General features: G+C 41.3%; 1 protein-coding gene across 3 annotated transcripts in view; it reads right to left on the reverse strand.

Annotated features, from left to right (window-relative positions):
- Positions 1-4705: 4705 nt before the first annotated feature.
- The window catches only part of dpf1 (double PHD fingers 1), a 46859-nt gene continuing 32004 nt past the window's right edge, over positions 4706-19560 (reverse strand). Inside the window, exons 9-12 of one of the 3 annotated variants that reach the window (XM_026192582.2) lie at positions 12426-12545; positions 6521-6633; positions 5801-5882; positions 4706-4916 (exon numbers count right to left, since the gene is read on the reverse strand). In XM_026192582.2, the coding sequence (XP_026048367.2) occupies positions 4846-4916; positions 5801-5882; positions 6521-6633; positions 12426-12545 (386 nt within the window). In that variant the 3' untranslated portion in view covers positions 4706-4845. Of the gene's footprint in view, positions 4917-5531; positions 5883-6520; positions 6634-12425; positions 12546-19560 lie in introns of those variants that run through there. The other 2 variants (XR_013901547.1, XM_080289289.1) reach the window with 2 other exon arrangements.

Raw genomic sequence — 19560 nt, forward strand, 5'->3', positions numbered from 1 at the left:
ATACAGTATAATCCGAGTGCCTTGCGTGAAATGTGTACACTCAAGTGCACTTTAGTTATAATCTGTACTCAACATTACAATCCTCAAGCAGTGTTGTGCCATGCAACTGGTTCCACTGAGAAGAAAATGTCTGCAGAATAATAAGTAGCACACTATTTTGGTTCGATTTGCTTCTTTCTTTTTTTTTCTTCACTGACCTTCTGTGGATATACGCTTACACTCATACACACACATGTACTCACATATATAGAAACACGCACTCACACACAGAGGCATAAACGCACTTGGAGAGCAAATGTAGCCACGCTGTGCAAAATGTAAAATTATTTTTTTTAAAGGTACAGAACCAAACAAGCAAACAAACAGGAACTGAACATAAGTTAAAGGTTTTAGTCGTCGTTATTTAAAAATGCATTACCGACTTTATCAAAATATGAGTCATTCATGCAAAGTTGAATTGAATTGAGGGGGTAGTACAGTATTTGCACCTACTGCCCGTCTGCATCAGATGGCAAACACGAGTACAGTTCAGATACATTCTAGCGAGCCATCTGATCCTGTGAATTTCCTTTCAGAGACATGATGCAGCATTAAAATGAGACGTTCATTCAAGCCGAAGCTGGCTGAGTCTGAGCCGTTTCATACTCTTACCTGTACACAAAAATATGAAACACTGTGTAAAATGGCAATTTGTTGCCCTTAATTCAATCCCCATATTTACAGGTATTGTCTCCAAACTCAAACCTCACATCCGCACTAATAAATCATTTAGAAATGTCCCCATAAATCAGCACTCGTACTTCACCTGTCTTCTAAAAATGCTTGTTAAGTTGCCATGAGAAACCCAGTTAAACTGGTTGAGGACACTATAACGGGTCATTTCAATAAGAGAAAAATAAAAGATATCTTTTCAGTGAAAGCCCATGAAGATGCATGCTGGCTGACCATTTAAACCCACGTTTCTCCACACTTACACCAGATTCTTTAGCGCAGACTAGCAGTGTTAGCATAACTTCTACAACAACATATTTTTCTTATCAACCCCAAAAAACAGAAAAAGAAACAAATCAGATGGCTTCACAGCGGCTGTCATATGTCATTTGAATGTATACATGTTAACAAATGTCCAATACAGTTTAATTTATTTATATTTTGGTGACACTGTCTCTCTTTTAGACAGGTTTGATCTTGAAAGAGCAACCTGATTGAGTATTGCTCTATGCTAGCAACACAGAGCTTAGCATATCCGCTAATGTAAAATCAATGACCCCTTAACATTATTCTCTGGTGATCATTGTGCTGATAATGGCAAAGACTGTGAGAGAATTAAGTACTCACATAAAAATCTATTTATGCGAAGCTAAAGGTGGAATACAGTTTTATAAAGACAACACCTCTTAAGGGGTGTAGTCTGTAATCAGGATTGCAACTATTATTTATTACAAATTTTTACTTATCTGATAAAAGAGAAGTTAGAGTGATGGGAACAATGACTGTAGAAACATTTTCTGTAGTCATTGGATGGGACAGTTAGCTTAATCTCAAGACTGGGGAAACTACGGGGGCCCTGAGAGGTCAAATAAACTGCAACTTAAGAAAACACCAGAAAACAGAAAAATGTTTCAAAAGCACACAAAATACAATGGCAGTGTTTTGGGGGAGACATTAACCAAAACCTGTAAAGGACTCCACAAAGAGACAGACACTTAAATGAAGCTAAGGATTCATCTGTGTTACGTTTCGTTCAGGAGAAAAAGATACAAAATTTGTTTTAATTGTGTGACTTACCAAATACTGTAGATACACACAAAAAATACTTGTGTTTCGTTCATTATATCTTGTTTGGTTTTTTTTTTTAGTTTTTTCTTTTTTTTCTTTTAACTGTATTCTATTTAACCTTTGTTGTATTTTTTGAAAAACACTTTCAAAATATTGAAATATATTTTGAAAAAGGGTGGAGTGCCCACTCCAGGTCAGGGACTAGACCCTGCCCCAAGTGGAGGAGTTTAAGTATCTCGGGGTCTTGTTCACGAGTGATGGGAGAAGGGAGCGGGAGATCGACAGACGGATTGGTGCAGCAGCTGCAGTGATGCGGACGCTGTACCACAGCGGTCCCCAACCCCCGGGCCTCGGACCGGTAACGGTCCGTGAGTCGTTTAGTACCGGGCCGCGAGAGTTGAGGCTCAGATGTGAAATGTCTGGTTTTCAGGGTTTTTATCGGTTTTCAGCGTTATTTTGTTATCGTTTTTATTGTTAACTCGGTTTTCCTGGGTCTTTTCACGTGTGTTATGAATAAATCTTCTTTTTTCGGTACCGGTACTAGTTTTATTTTGTTGTATTTATCCGCGACACCTTAAAGGCCGGTCCGTGAAAATATTGTCGGGCATAAACCGGTCCGTGGCACAAAAAAAGTTGGGGACCGCTGCTGTACTGGTCTGTTGTGGTGAAGAGAGAGCTGAGTGTAAAAGCGAAGCTCTCAATTTACCGTACAATCTACGTCCCTACCCTCACCTATGGTCACAAGCTGTGGGTAGTGACCGAAAAAACGAGATCACAAATACAAGGCCAGCCACCCTTCGGAGGAAGGGTGGCTCAGAGTAGAGCCGCTGCTCCTCCACATCGAAAGGAGCCAGTTGAGGTGGTTCGGGCATCTGACAAGGATGCCCCCTGGGCACCTCCTGGGTAAGGTTTTCCAGGCATGTCCCACCAGGAAGAGGCCCCGGGGCAGACCCAGGACACACTGGAGAGATTATATCTCTCGGCTGGCCTGGGAACGCTTTGGTGTTCATAAGCCATAGGAGGTGGCTGGGGAGAGGGAGGTCTGGGCTTCTCTGCTTGGGCTGCTGCCCCCGCGACCCGACCTTGGATAAGCGGAAGAAAATGGATGGATGTATTTTTCTATTTCTATTGTGTTTTATTCATCATCAGTTTTGTTTTGTGTGCTATTACAGCATTTTAGTATTTGTTGGTGTTATTTTTCTTAGCTACAGTGCATTTGACCTCTCAGGGCCACTGTAAGAAACAGTTTTCCTGGCCGTATGTCTGTGTAGGGTTTCACTCAAACAGGTAATGTTAGTCTAAGACCCTTGAATCAAGGGTGGCTGGACTTCTTTACGTTTTTTGAAGATGTTTCACCTCTCATCCTGGCTACCAGCACCTCTAATGTTTATGGATTAACGTGTAATATAAAACAAAAGGTTGTAAATGATAAAAATGATGATCTTCAGTGTGGGTTATGTGCCATACTATTCATTTCTTCCATACTTTCCAGAGTCACTACAAGATGAACTCTGGCATATAAGCCACGGTGAAATGATGAAACAATTCCTTTAACACTTTCTTTTTGTCTTCACTCTGTCAGAATACCTGGACGAGAAAATGCCGACTTTCCTTACATCCACTTGACCTCTGCTACTCAGATCCTCGCACAGATCCTGCCTAGCTTGGAAATGGCTACAATTATTGTAGTTTTCAAATAAAGTCCCACAAACAGACATGCACACACACACATACACACTAACACACACCCAGTTTGGCCAAAAGAGTTCATATTACAAACACATTATTGCGAATTAAGTGTGCTTTCTCTTCGATTTCAATTACAAGTTTTGAAAAAACAACTGAAACAACAACATGCGAATGAAAAAGAAATTAAAAAAAGGAATCATTAAAAAATACGTTTTTTTGGCCTCCGCATAGGCCAGACAAAGATCTGCATTGTCCACACATTGATCCTACATTCTTAACACACAGATAATACACACCAAGCACCAGGAGCGTTTTAGTCTCGCATTGGCTTCACAGTCATTGTTTCATCGAGGGAAAGGGCGAACAAAGGTCAGGTAAAGGATTTGTGAGGGACGCTAAGCCTAAATTGTATTTTTAAATACATCGTTTGATCAGAGATAGTTGATTAAGAGAAAAATCCTTCTCTCCTTTAATCAGAGGATCACATCCGCACACTAAAAACCACCGGTGTCAATCCCAAAATGCATCATTAATTTTGTGGAAAAACCCCATGCAACGAGAGAGGACAGGGTGAGGTCAAAGATGGTCTGAGTTCCTGACCAGAGACTCCGACGTGTCCGGCGAGGGTGAGGTTTTATGAGCGCGTAGATGGAGAATCAGTCGAAATTCTGTACAATTCACTCTGCCTTTAAAAAACTGCATGGAGCAGGAAACCCTGCAGACAAATAATGGAGCAGAGTTCAGTGTCTCAGCTCTGCCGTGCACGGTAAAGGACAGAGGGAGTAAATGAAATTTTGATTGGGTGTATATTTCACAGTTGACTAACACTGAAACATACTGCTCCATGGTTATCCAGGGTCTTCAATGCCCTGTCCTCTGCCTAACACCTATCCATCTTATTAATTCTCGCTCACTACTTGACTGAGTTGCAGCTGAAGATCATTAGGGCTCATCCGAGGGCCCTTATGAGGGTTCCTGTGGAGTAGTATGCCTCAGAAGTGCCCTTGGCAGGCTGAAGTGTGTGTCTTGCTAGCAAACTTATTGCCAGCTGATGAATTCCTCTGTTGAGACAGAGAGAGAATGAAGGGAGGGGGGATTCAGGTCAAGCACAACAGGGAATTCGAGTGACCAAAATAAATAAATAAACGGGGCGGAGGTTGGCTCGCCACTGGAAAGACGTTTCGGGAATATGCATCGCCGTGGTTGCTGTGTGCTCAGTCGTGTCAAAGGTCGCGGGGACAGAACGTAGAGAGAGTAGCGGCGAGCAGATCAGAAGAGGAGAGGGGGGGTAGCCTCTGAGGCACAGTGAGGGGGGTTACGGAGAAGTGGTTTTGGGAGAGGATGAAGGGCCAAGAGGAAGAGGCGCAGCTCAGCAGATTAAGTGAGGGTGATGTAGGCTGAGGCCTTCTCCTTCAGTTGTCTTAGACACAGATGACAGCTCCAGCTCCCTGTACAACACACACACACACAGATTGGGAGTTCAATCACTGCTATTGTAAAGCCTTGTGGATTAATCCCTCATTTCACACAGAGCGTTAAGTAACACTGTAAATTAAAGCTCCGTGTTTAAACACCACACGCTGTGCCTGTGGTTTGTGGGTGCAGAGGATCTGACAAGTAGTTTGGTTTGGATTCCGGCTCAGGATTTGTGACATTAATTAAACATAAAGTCGAGACAGATGCTGAAATGTTCTCCTCAACCTTAACGCTTCAAAGTGAACCCAGACTAAAGGTGGTACACAAATATAAGTTTATCATCGACGCGTGTGCGGAGACCCGAAATTAACTGACTGCTGCTGAATTTTAAAAAATATTTTCCTGTAAATCGAAAGCATCGCATGTGTGGGCAGAGCTTGACACTGTTAGTGCGTGTTGAACACAAGTGGCACCGCTACTGTATGTTCAGCCAAGTGACACTTTTGCCATGGAAACAGATTATCTTTCTACTACTCATTTCCATGACAACGCCATCAAACATTTTGAGGCAGCCATCTTATGTGGCAAATGACAGTTTGATTTAAACAGAAGTACCTTCTCCATTTCTGTAATCGCAGTCACGGTATTTTAGACCGCCGTATTCAGATTAAAACATTCATTCAAAAAAGAAAAAGAAAAAAAAGAAAAGAGTCCTGAGGGTCATATTCTTTAAAAATGCCTTAAAAATCAGCACGACTGCTCTGACTGCAGGTTTCACTCTCCTCATTCTACCTACAGCACAGATAGTTCCATGTCTCTGTAATGATAAAAATGTTGTCGTGGTTGTGGAAAGTTGTGAAGTCTGATAAAAATGAGGATGCGGTACATTGTGTAGCTTTGCGGCGTGCATGCGTACCCTCTGGCGGCTCAGACATCGGAGGGCTCAGACAGTACATGTGATAGCCTCTGTCACAATCGTCACAGAACAACAGCTGGTCCTGCAAAAAAAGAGAATTAGTGTCGTTAATCACACGTGCGCACGGTCTTGAAATCAAAGCCGAGGACTGCAGCGGCAAAACATAGTGTGTGTAGTGCTTTAACAATCATTTTGTATTTATATAATCAAGCGACTGGGGTGTGATGAATATGTCCCTGGTTGTTTTTTTTTATTTCATATTCATAACTTCAACCTTTGTTGTGGCAGGCGGTAAAAAGCTCAACAGGATCAACAACTCTCTTTCTTTGTTGTATGTACACTAGATGCTTTAACCAGCACTTTGAGTCCTGCATTGCAGTCTGTGTAAATTTAAGCACCTTCAAAAAAATCTGCACTTCTGGAAGGGTTTTCAGTAAAATTTGTTTGATCTCAGTAAATTGTGGGCAGCACTATAACACCATCCTTCAGCCGTGCACCGTCTTCATGCACTCAAGTATTTGAGCCAGACATCGGCCTCGGATAACTACAAAAATAAATATCAGCAGTATTCACTTATACCTGCTCTGCCTAAGTTTTTCTGGCATTATGTATGAGCTGTACATGTGTGTGTGTGTATGTTTGTGTGTGTGTGTGTGTGTGTGTGTGTGTGTGCAGCCACATGTGCTTAGATTTAACGTGTAGTAGAAAGTAAGAGCCTACGTCGTTCTCAGAGGTGCCACACAGGCTGCAGGACTTGCACTCGATGCACTGCCAGCGATAAGTCCTCACCGCAGCTGTCATGTTCACTGTGAACTGCAGACAGGACGGGTGGCCTGGGTGCACACACACAAACACACATACACACACACGCGCGCGCACACAGGCACACAGACACGCGTTCACTATTTCTGTCTGTATTTTGAGGACAGTCATCCAGCTGTTTCTTCCAGCTGTAAATTCATTTGCTTCATTCAGGTGATCTGTTTGAGGAGAACTTAGCAGGTATTTTGCAAGCGACTGAATGCTTGCTTGGTTGCCGCTCCCCCCTGCATATTTATGAAGAATGTAAATACGGTCTTGATAATAACCACAATTATTGGCATGTGAATTAATCCATATAGTTGCTTTAACTTGGTCTTAGACATAGACTGTATATAAAAGATGGTCAGAGCTTTTGGGTCTGAAAAATGAAGCTAGAAGTGCCTTAAACCTGCATTATTTCTAACTGTCAGCAAGAAGGACGTCAACTCCATAGAAGTCTATGAGAAAATGAGCCGACTTCTCAGTTGATTTTGACCACATGATCTTCTCAGCCACTAATTTCAAGTCTTCATCAGTACTGTTTAGAGTAAACTTGTTGATAAACCTTCAGGTTTTCAGTTATACTCCTTGCTTGTTCCAAGTGTGGTTGTCCTAAAACACATATATAAAGGCAGTTTTTCAGGAAGTACAATTTAGTTCAAGTAGTTTAGTTTAGTTTCTGTGTTTTTTAACTCGCCACAGCTAACAATGTCTTGGTGCTTTATGGATGCACCTTGCTAACCAAGATTGCCAGCTAGCCTTAGATGATCAGCTCTTTGTGTTGGTAAGATTATCAGGATATTCCCAGTGGCTACATTCAGCTTTTATATAGAACCCGCTGCCCTAGTTAAATAAAATGACAGGGAAGTAATAACAGCTTTCATAAACTGAAGTCCACATTTCAGTCATTTGGAAAACAAACTATCTCTTCTTTTCTGCAGTTATTTGAATTTTTCCTGATATTTACTGTTACATGATTATGAAAATATAAATGTTATGTCATCCACACTTTCTGACCTTCCAGTTATGAAGGACCATACCAGTGTCTTGCATGCACTAGCCCAATCACTACAAATCACATAAACCCTTTTTTTCTGTCCTTTTTATTTTTCAAACATAAATGTGAGAAGAAAAAAATATGTAGTACATGCAGTCAAATTATAAGTACACATTCTGCACCACTGCACCATCTGCTTTTATACAGATAACCGAAATGTACAAACACATCTCACACCAAAAAAAATGAGCCTTATAATAAAAAAACAAAAATACAAGCACATTAAAACAAATACGTTCTCTACTCTCTCCACTAAAATAAACGCTCCTTGCTATTCACAGTCAAAATACATGCTAGGAGGGGGGTCGTTCTCTCATCAAATCAGATTCTTCGTATCAAAGGAAAGAGGAAACAGACAATCATTATAATATCACACTTGGATGATGCACAAAAAGCTAGTGTTGAAGGCAGAACATAATATTCTAAACACTTTTGTGTTTTCTTGCCAGACAAGAAGGTCACATTGAGATGACATTTTATTGGTTCCATTCATATTTCAGTGCCAGCAAAATATCTGCATGAACCGCAGAGCAGAGTGTTGTGATCAGCAGAAATGACCACATTAAATTTGTAGAATAAGAGCTTCAGTTATACACAACATTGTCTCTCATAATGCACATCAACTTTCCACGCCTTTATACAAAAGTTTCCTCTATTTCTGGTTATGGACGTCAGCAAAAACCTTTTACCAACCATATTTGTTGCTCATTATAACCCATGAAGAATCAGTTTCTTTAAAAAATCCAATCATTATTAGGTTTTGTTGTTTTAATGAATACATTTGAATTGCATGAATGCAGTTAGCCCTGATTTGTAAGTCGGGATAAAAATGTGATTAGGAATGAGAAACTGTCTGAGAACAATTTACATTACAGCCACCATTTCCCAAAACACATCATGTTGCTTAAGTTGTTTGCTTTCAATGTATTTTCTGGTTTCCAGAGAGCCACTCTTTTCCATCAATTTGCATACAGCGTTCAACTTCCAGTGACTTATAATCATGAGATATTACATCAAAGAGAAAGGCAATAATCTGCTATTATTTAACCACAGTTAGTTTTGGCTAGTGATGCTGTTGTTTTCTCATTGCATCATTGTTTACCATCATTATAAGAGGTAATGTGCTCTTTTCACAGCTAAACTTGTGGTCAGAAGCATGAATGTGATGGTTATTTAGGTCTTTTAATGGTTTCTTTGATGTGTTTGTTTTCTAGGGTGGAATGATTGCACAGCATACATCTTTGTTGACTTGCACAAGTTTGATTTTATTTTGGATTTTCTCCAATCCACATGGGGTCAAAATTATACATACACTCAATTAAATCTTTTAATAAGTGCTGCTAAAGGTTCTACGCTCTTTTAACTTGACAAGGCCCATTATCTTATTAACTCAATAGTCATCATGATTGTCTACAACTGGTAGTTTCTCTTCACCAGCATAAGACGAATTTGTCTGACAGCACTCACTGTGAATACTCAGATACTTAATACTCAGAACAAAGGGAAAATCCAAGGAACTCATTAAAGAGTTAAGAAGGAAAACTGTTGTTTTACATAGCTTGGAAAGGTGTCTTGGAGTCTAAACAACTGAAGGCTCCAGGATCATCAGTTCAAACAATTGTATGCAAGTACAAGTTATTTGGATGTGTCATCGCTTTGCTAAATTCTGGAAGAAGACTCAAACTGTCACCATCAGATGAGAGGAAACTGATTACGATGTTCAGGAACAACCTATGAACACCAAGGCTCAGCCCTGACACACGAACTAGAAACTGCTGGAACACCAGTGTCATGGTCCACAGTGAAACAAGTTTTACATCACCATGGACTCAAAATGGACCAAGCAAGATGCCCCTGCTACAAAACCTAAGAACACTATACCAGTTGTTGGGCATGATAGTGGTACCATCATGCTCTGGGGCTGTTAGTATAATCGACTCACCACGGATCACCACGACTCGACTCGGATCAACTGTTTTTTTTATTACAATCTAATATTACCTAACATGCATGGTTGTCGTCATAGCAACGTGTCAGAGCGTCCCGCTTTGACACCTTTTGTTGTAGCAACACAAATGCTACAACAAAGGGTGGACGTCAAGGCGACAATATACCTGCTGCTCAGTCTGTGGCTTTTCGTCAGACTCAGGGATCACGGCGTTGTTTTTTGTAGCCATTTCCCTCATAGCCAGGTTTTAAAAAATGCCGTTTCAAGTGATGCTACTGACCAGCCAATCAGTGGCATGCAGACTAGAGATGGACCGATCCAATATTACGTATCGGTATCGGTCCGATACTGACATAAATTACTGGATCGGATATCGGAGAGAAATAAAAAATGTAATCCGATCCATTAAATATCGAAAAAGCACCTCACAAAACTTGCGACATGGCATAACTCGGATCATAACCGTAGCACGTGGCAGCAGTATGCATCACGTGATAGAGCAGCTGTGTGTATTTGTAGCCTCGCTACCAATCCGGCATTTCATCTCCGAGGAAGTTATCCCAGAGAGAAGTAAAGCAAATGTGTAAGTTCATCTCTGAATGTTTGTAAAGCATTCCCGCGTTAAGCTTAACAACCGACATATGGAGCGACTGCCTCTTCTCTCTCCCTCCCTCTTCAATACTACTTCAATCATGAAACTGATCAATGATCAGCTGATCGGCTTTTCTGTCGTGTTTGTTTATCGCCCACTTCGCGCCAGAAAGAGGAAACCAGCGGCTGAATAACAGCAGCACGTTTAAGCTTGATAATCTGTTGTTAGAATTTATTTAATATTACTTTCTACACCAGGATCTTTTTCTACATAGCTGACGGCTGGTAACTGTGCAGGGGCGGATCTAGGAAAGTTTAGCCAAGGGGGCCGATAGGGCATGAACAGGGAAAAGGGGGCACAAAGACATACCTTTCTTTCTTATTCTCATTTAAAATGTCTATCTTTTAATAAATAATTACCCGAATCTTACACCCAAAGTTTTAATCTGATGTAAAATGTATAGAAGTCCATTACTGTATATAGTAACTATTAAGTCTAATATACCCTAGTAAGCTATAGTACTTTTTCCTTTGGGAAGGTACCATCTGTGCAGTCTGCAATTTTGTTGAAGAAAGATGTTGAATCTATTTAATTATTCTTCAAAAACAATTCTGTGCATTTTTTTTTCACACTGCATCAAATTAAAGTTGATTACGTCAATTAAGCATCATGAGGTGGACAGTGGGTGGTTTCCTATTTTTTTTTTTTTTTTTTTTTTTTTGCTGGGTGTTTTAGAACCCTATTAGTTAGGTTGCTTACTCTTTAAAATACCAGAATAGGGAGGATGGAGTAGGTTTAAGTTTATTAGATTGATCAGTGTTGCTGAACTATGAAATATTTTGGGTGCAGTGTATTTTTTGCATACAGGTATAACAGAATGGCTTTAGTGGGGTTTTTTTTAACTTGAGTATGAACTTATACAAAAAGCAGCAAGATATTAGAAAAACAGTTTTATTGAATAAAAAACACTATATCGGATTCATATCGGTATTGGCAGATATCCAAATTTATGATATCGGTATCGGTATCGGACATGAAAAAGTGGTATCGTGCCATCTCTAATGCAGACTGATGACGTTAGATTTTAGTACCTGCTCAGATTGCTTGGAACCCCGGCCGAGTGGGTACTAAAAAAGTACCAGCTCCTATGGCCTAATGGAAAACCCTGAAAACCTGGGCAAACCGTGCCGAGTCGATAAGTAGATACTGATGGAAAAGGGGCTTTAAATTGATTAGTGTGGGTGTATTTATATATTTGAGCCTCTACCTATACTGTTGACCCTGTGTGGATTAGAGAAAATCCGAAAAACAATACAAGTTGTGCAACCAGCTCTTGTTTTTTAAAATTATAAAAAAACGTGTGCTGTATAATCATTCCCTGGAAAAAGCACGGTTCAAAGAAATCATGACATTCATGCTCATGATGAACATATGAAAACTTCTGATCTCTTTGAGTTTTGCAAGTAACTCTTTAAAAGAAAAGCCATCAGCTCACTGACAATCATGTTGTGATGATACCAGTATTAATGTTGTGTTCTTTGGTATTGTGACCACTTTAGTGTCTGGGCAACCACTACTTTAAGGTTTCAGTGTGGTTACTTTCCCTTAGCTATATCCAAGTCTGTGCAAACTGATTTTTAGGTAGTGTAATTAAAGATAATCACTTGCAGTTTGAAACACTGAAGCAAATGGCTAGTAAGGACTCTAGTTTTACTGTACATCATTTGTATTACATGGGCTAAAACAAAAAACACTGGTATGGTCCATTTTAAGCATTAATGAAAAGAATCAAAACTTTATTTTACTTAAAATGGGCCTATTGTGCTTTTTTTGTTACTTTCTGTCATATAAAGTTATCCCTTATAAGGTCATTTGAAGCACAGAAGCCCCACCCACACCGTGATTAAAAAGTCTCTTAATAAGATGCAGCCAATCAGAAGAAAGTTCCCTTAAAGAGTTGGTGCCCTTAAAAGGGAGGGGAGTTGAAGTGGAGTGTATCAAACTATGAATGAACTTGGTCAGTACCGAGGTTCAGTATACGACAAGTAATGATTATTTTGAACTGCCAATCGTGCAAAGCTACAAAGTTCAAGAATAAAAATCTGGAAATTAGCAAAATAGGGCCACATTAAGTAGTAAACATGAAATCTTAAGCCAAGAAATTCAATGTATTAAAACTGTGCCTTAACAGCCATTCTGCCAATCATCCCCTTCAGTGGTGCCCTACCTGAGCGTCCACAGTCCGCACAGGAAATAAGGTCTTCAGGACAGCCGGTCTTCTTTGAGCCTCCGAGGCAAAAGTCGCAGTAGCCGTTGGCAATGACTGAGCCATCCGCTGCTTTCTTGGCTGAGAGAAGAAAAAGAAAAAGGGGGTAAGAAAAACTTTCTCCCAACTGGACTCCTGGGGAAAAGAGGATGAAGAGCAAGAGTGTAAATTCATAAGTCAGTGTTATGAAATGTTGCCTCGGGGTGAAGAGGCTGTATCAGTCTCTCGACAGTGAGACAGATTGAAGAGGGAAAACCTATAAAAGTCATATCAGGTGAACAAAGCAACCATCACTAAGGTGTGCTGGGAAGCATGGTCAATGGAGTATTACAGAATACGAGTGATTAGAGATAAAATGATGAGATAACAAAGCAAAAGAAAGTAGACGTGTAACTAAGTCTTGGTCACCACTCATTATTATATATTTACTTTGGTAAAATAAGCACCAACGCAGGCCTGCTCTGGAGCCTGGGACTCTCCAAACACTGGCTCACCCAGTGAGGGTGGGACCGAACAGAAGGGAACGTCCGCTGGGAGCCCCTGGGGTCTAGCAAATATTTTCAGGAGTGGAGGAGGAGGGAGAGCAGAGGAGACAGAAAGAGAGAGACCGTGTGTTCCCGTGTATGTGTGCGTGTGCTTGTGGATGTGTGCTTGTGTCCGTGCATGTGTTGGGGGGTGCCGGGACAGACCTGCCATCATGCTGAGCACGGAGAGGCAAGTGCTCCATGTGAAGCCGTTTCATAATAATTATTAACAAAGAGAAATTCCCCCTGCCTGCCTGAGTGCTGTGTATATACTGTAAGTATCACTGTATGTGTGTGTGTGTATGATCCACACGTACCCCTTATCTCTCTGTCTGACTGTTGGTCTTCCTGCCTGTCTGTCTGTCTCCTGCCTGTCTCACTACTGTTGATTGCATAATCATTTTAATGGAAGCAATCACATAACCACTGCAGACTATTTGTATGTGTGCTTTCGTCTCAAAGATGTAATGCAGCGGACGGGTCCTTCACAGTGAGTCACCAGGCTGGTGCACTGGTGAATATACAATAGAGTGGATTATACAGGTACACACTCACACACATACAAGCTCAAGTGGAAAACCATTCATCCCGCAGGAAAATAAAAGCACTATAAGCAATACTGTGGTTGTGCTCTTATGAGAGATCATTAATCCATCCATTTATAAGGGTGGAGTCTTGCTAGGCCGGAAAGGGGAGGAGAGGGTGAATTTGATGGAATTTGATGTTGGAAAGGGGAAGGTGGAGTGAGAGGAAGAGATTGGGTTTCTACTCGAAAGGGTACGTCTTTAATCCCCAATGAGAAATAAAAATAAAAAAAAGTCCTGATCAAGATGAGAGACTGGCAAACATAAAGACAGACACATGGGAGAGGAAAGGAATAATGCACTGTGTCTGCTACAGCAAAACCATAAGCAGTAGGCTCTATATCATGAGATCAGTGTAGTACTGTGCACCGTAACTCTGAGCCTGGTTATGCACTTTCATACTCTATATTGTAGAATCATGAATACTACCATCTATATTGGGTTATCGACTATCAACAGAGATAGCAATGACAGTAGATTTACTGTATGTGTAAAACAGTGTCTATCTAGTCCCCTAGCATTTCAATATAAATGGCTGCAACCTCACATTTCTCAATAATCTCTTCTGCCAGTGGTGATATAATGAGATCTGCTGGTGTCAGCTTTTTCAAATGATGATAGTTTAATTGAAGAAAAAAAATTACCTGCACATCATCAGGCTGGTGTGCTGGCAAAGGTTAGACAGATATGTCCTGCCCTATTTTTCCCCCTTAATTAAAAATCATCAGCCAGCCAGTGTGGTCTTTTTTGTGGATCCAATTAATGAAATGAAACGCCAACAAAAAAAATCATAATCACCAATATATTCATCTGTTTTTTTCTTACTATAGTATTGACCAAGTTGCAGTTAAATAGTGGTAAAATTACATTTTATCCAAAATTAAATAAATATTAAAAAATACAGTTCTTACATTTTCAAGTACATTACAGCAAGTCTAGCGGTGGAGGCAGTTATCTTGGCTTAATATTACAATCAGAAACCTATCATGTCTGTGTGCTAGCATGTTAGCATAATGTTTTAGTGCTTTTGTAGCTATTAATAATTCATCAATCATCATAAAATTCCCACCATGTCATTATACTTGCTGCTTACTGTAAACTGCTGGCTGTCTGTTACATAGGAAAAAAATCTGAACACAGCCCAGGCATACGAAAATTCCCTGTTTTAGCTATGCATGCCGGCATGCTAATATTTGCCACTTAGCAAAATAAAGTACGGCTGAGGCTAGCACTATCCTTGATCGCTGCTGATGACCAAAGGTATTTCATTCAGAAAAATTATCAGGGACAGACATCCCATTCAAAGAATCCTAAATTCATATATTGGAGATAAAGTATCTGAATTTCAGGAGCGGGACCACGCCTCCAGTTCTACAAGCTGTTCGTTCTCATTCACGTGCCCCACCCTCCCTCTCCTTTTCAGTTCTTTAACGTCTTCACTTCTATTTAGTACATGGGGAACTGCCAGGCCTGAGAGCTGCCGCCAGTCCCCTTCGTGGCCTTCCCCAAACTGCAAATCAATTCATGTCTAAGCCTCACCTTATCTACTAAAATGCTATCAAACCTAAAATGAGGACATGGGCCCAGCGAGTAAATATGCATTTAATACATATAACATTCATATAATGAAAATCACAGCAAGAGCAAAGATGGTGGTAAAATTTCCCTTGCTTGGGAAAAAAAAGCTTTAGAAAACCTTTTATCGAACAAACACGGCAAACTTTTTTAGTGGATCAGAACTGACTGGAGATTCTTAAAATGTAATTTTTATGTCCAAAACAAATAGACAGTACTTCACAATAATTGTCCAAATAGCTCCCAGAGGTATTCAGAATAGCAGCAGAGTGGTGAGGCTTGCTTCAGCTCATCTAAATGTTTGTACAAGTGTTTTCAACCCACAGATGTATAGTGATAAGTCATTGTCCTGCTATGTCTCAAATCCATCCATCCATTCATTTTCTTCCACTTATCCAGTTCAAGGTGGCTGGAGTCTGTCCCAGCTGCCGCAGAATGATAGACAGGTGCACCCTGGACAGGTTGCCAGTCTGTCGTAGGACTAACAGAGAGAGACAACCATTCCCACTCACGTTCACATCAATGGGTAATTTTAAATGAATAAATAACTCCACTACCTGCAAGTCTTTGCCCAGAGAGAACCCACACAAACACGGGGTGAACATGCAAACTCCACACAGAAAGGCTACAACCAAATGGTGGGCATTCTTGATTCCCGTGAGACAACAGTGCTAGCCACCGCACCACGGTGCTGCCCTGTTACGAATTCACTGTAAATAAAAATGTCAAGCATGGTATGGTAAGACTGGAGGAAAAGTCAGAAGGTGTTAGCACCATACTTATAGAGACCTTCCAGTCTGAACCAATGCGCTGGACCAATTAATTCAAGCTGCCACATGCTAGCGTTGATCCTGGGCCACATGTGCAAACCGTGTGACGATTTGTTGCTCCATCAAAATGAAGCACAGGACACAGTCGATCAAGAGCGCAATGATCCTGGATGAGGATGCCGCAGCTATTTAAGTGTATTTACTTCTAAAGAAACCAGTGCAGCCAGATGTTTACTGCAGGAGGATGTATAAAGCTGTAGAGACATATGCGGCTCGCAGGCCTGGAGCCAATGCAAACATGTTTTTGTCTTCTTGTTCTGGTCAAATAAATTGCTTTTATCTTCACTCCTTTTATTTGGGCTCACCGCTGCTGACTGGACCTCACAATTCCTGGCGGGATAAACTAGACAGACACACATGTGGATACACACACAACACATTCAAACTGTATTTCATCTGTGTCTCTGTAGTTGGGTGTGCACGTGCAGATCTTTGTTTGCCTTTGAATTTCTGCGTGTGTGTGTGTGTGTGTGTGTGTGTGTGTGTGCTAGGAGGCCCCTGAGAGTGAATCAGCAGGTCCTGATGCATGTGAGTGAGTCGGGGCTGCCCGCTGGCCTGCCTGCGTAGACAAAAAAACTCATCAATGATTAAACGCCTGTGGCCATGTTTCAGAAGCTGCCTGCAACCACAGACACGCCAAATGGTGGGAGGGAAGGAGGGAGAGAATGGTGATAGAGAGAGCGAGACAATAAAGAGGGCTGAGCTAATGAGCAAAAATAAAAGAGATATATACCAAAGACTGAAAAGACTGGCAATCATCAGGTACCTTTCCTTCTCCTTCTCTTCCTCCTCCAGAACCCCTCAGTGCGGTTGGCTCTTCCCCACCTGTCCCCTTTTTTCCCTTCACCTCCATCTCCAAAATTTTAACCTGCCTCAACCATCCTTTCCTTTCCTTTCTTTCTTACCTCCATATCTCATTCCTATACCTGACTGTCCTTTCCCTCGCTCCCTCCCTCCCACCCTCCCCTCCTCTTCCAATTACCAGGAGGAGTATGAGCAGAACCGCACACTTCACAGCTTTCAAGTGTTGGAGAAAGATCCTCCTGGGAATTATCCAGCAAGAGATGAATCCTCAAATGCTCCTCACCCCCACCTCCTCTCCCCTGCTACAATACCTACCCTTCCCCATTCTTCCCCATCCCCGTGCTTATAATTTCTCTCTCCCACCCCGTCTCGTTTTCTCTCTCCTTTCCTCCTTCACGCTGCTCCTCGGTAACCTTGTGTTTTTTCGCCCTCCAAGCAACCTCACGCTGTTGTGTCTGCACAGCTGAGGTGTGTCACATTACTTTTTGCAGACTAACTGTATTCGCTCAAAGTTATTTTTGCCATGTTTGCTTTTTTAAAATTATTGTTATTAATACTATTATTAATGGTTTCATGAAACTGAGGATTTCTCACAAAGAAAGAGGAGAAGGTGTTATTTTAAAGTTGCTTTTTCATGTTTTGCTTCCTCACCAGAGCATGCATTACCAAGAAAAGCAGCATCTTTTTAGATGCACATCACTGCCCATTGAAAAAACAAGCTAAAAAGGTTATTTAGTCATAAAAGATCTTGTTTTCACCTTTGTGGTAATGTATTTCTCAGATAATCTGAGCCTTTTGATTTGACTACTTAAAGAAGAAAGAGAAAATAAATGTTAGTAACAAAGAGAATACATTTCAATAAATCATTTTGTTGCTGCTGTTTATTGCAGTCACATGCAATGGAAATAGTATAAAGAAATCTATGCTCTTTAACTCCTTATTTAAAGATCATATGGATGGTGGAAGGAAATAAAAAATACAAAGGCGCCATGAAGAAATCATGACTTCTGTGTCTGTGAGCGCTGCTCAAATTAACCCTGAATTCTTCTCCCCAGCATTGCTCTTTTTCTCTCTTACTTACACCTCCAGCGTCTCTTCCTCCTCCTTCACCCCTCTTTCCCATTTCCCTCCAACGCTAACATGAAACCAGCGCTTCAGCCTGACTGACTGGTTGATAATCTCCTCCTTTGGCTGACCACAGTGGAAGCCTCATTAATTTAGCGCTTTCATCCGAAAGGGAATTACCCTGGCCTCCCCACACACAAGCTAACAGGCCTACCTGTTGACTTTTCGCACTCTCTTTTCCACCTCACTTTTTCCTTTAAATTTTCTCATAATTTCACTCCTTTTTCCTTCCTCTTTGTTTTTTTATTCAGCACATTCAAGCATGGTATTGGCATGACATCTGCTCGAACTGACTGAATTTAATATGATGTTTCATCTTCTTCTGTCCTACCCCCGTTATGTGCAGATACACAAAAAGGTAAGCTCGGCCATTGAGAAAGAAATGCGCGTTTCCATGGATACCACTGTCACAAAAATACAAAACTTGATTAATCAAGGTTGAGGTTTAGACGGGAATTAACAAGTGATGTCTGAATGCTCTCATCCCAGCGTCTGTCTGGTCTCTACGATCACCGAAGGCAGCAAACGCCCCTGTAGGGCAGGTGCAGATGGGAAGAAGACATGAGGATCAGGTACAAAGGTGAGGGAAGAGAGGAGCAGGGGAGGATTTTGGGAACAGATGAGGCAAAAAGAAAGAGAAAAGAGGATGAGAAGGAGGAGGAGGAAGCACAAAGGAGAGAGGAGGAATGGAGGTAAAATAGAAAAAAGAAGAAGTGTCTCTTGTTGTATCGGAGCAGCGGCGTGTGAAAACACACACTCTGCACTCCTGTCGTCTCGCTGCTTAATGAGGAGAGCTTCTCGGGAGAAGCGCATGCACGCACATACACAACGCGGGAAAAGACACCCGCGACCGCACGCATACAGTAGAGCGCACGCGCGCGCACACCGAGATTTACAACCAAGCCTTTTTAATAATAACTTTTGCCGTCCAGTTTCAGTCCCATCCCCCTCTTGCTCTCTTTAATGTGATGAATGAGAGTCTCTGTAACCCCTTGCAGCCACACACACAGACGCGCACACACATGCAATTACAATCTGAGATATTGTACAGTTTTTCCATGAAACAAAGGGAAAAGAAACAAGCAACATATAGGGCACAAATCACGTCAGACTACATTCACATAGATGCAAAATCCCAAATGCTCAAGAAGACATTTTCAGAGGTTTTTTTATGCAGACAACGAGGCAGAGATGCAGTCAGATGGAAACCGTCAGTCACAGATGAAAAGTCACTAGCTTCCTTCCTCTCTCGCTCTCTCTCGCTCTCTCTCCATCTTCCTACTTTCCCTCCTTCTTCCATCCTCTCCCCCTGTCTTCCTCCTTGCACTTTCATGCGTTCTCATTATTGCTGCTGCTCCCTCTGCCTCTGATTCGATCTCTTCACTCTGCTTCATTGTGCTTCTTCTTCTTCTGTTTTTTTTTGTTTCCCTCTTCCTTATTTGGCCTCTCTATTTTTCCCCCCTCTGCTTTACTCTCAAAGAGGAAATTGGAACTCTTTCCTGCAATCCATCTGTTGTCACACTGGTGCCTGCATCGGTGCCATCATGCTCTGTTCTTATTCTGTTTTCTCCCCCCATTTTTTTTTGTTGCTTTTTTGCACCCCACTCTTATACAACCACACATACACAAGCATCACTTTTACTCATGTCCAGTC

This window comes from Astatotilapia calliptera, chromosome 14 (genome assembly GCF_964374335.1).
Source record: "Astatotilapia calliptera chromosome 14, fAstCal68.1, whole genome shotgun sequence".
NCBI lineage: Eukaryota > Metazoa > Chordata > Actinopteri > Cichliformes > Cichlidae > Astatotilapia > Astatotilapia calliptera.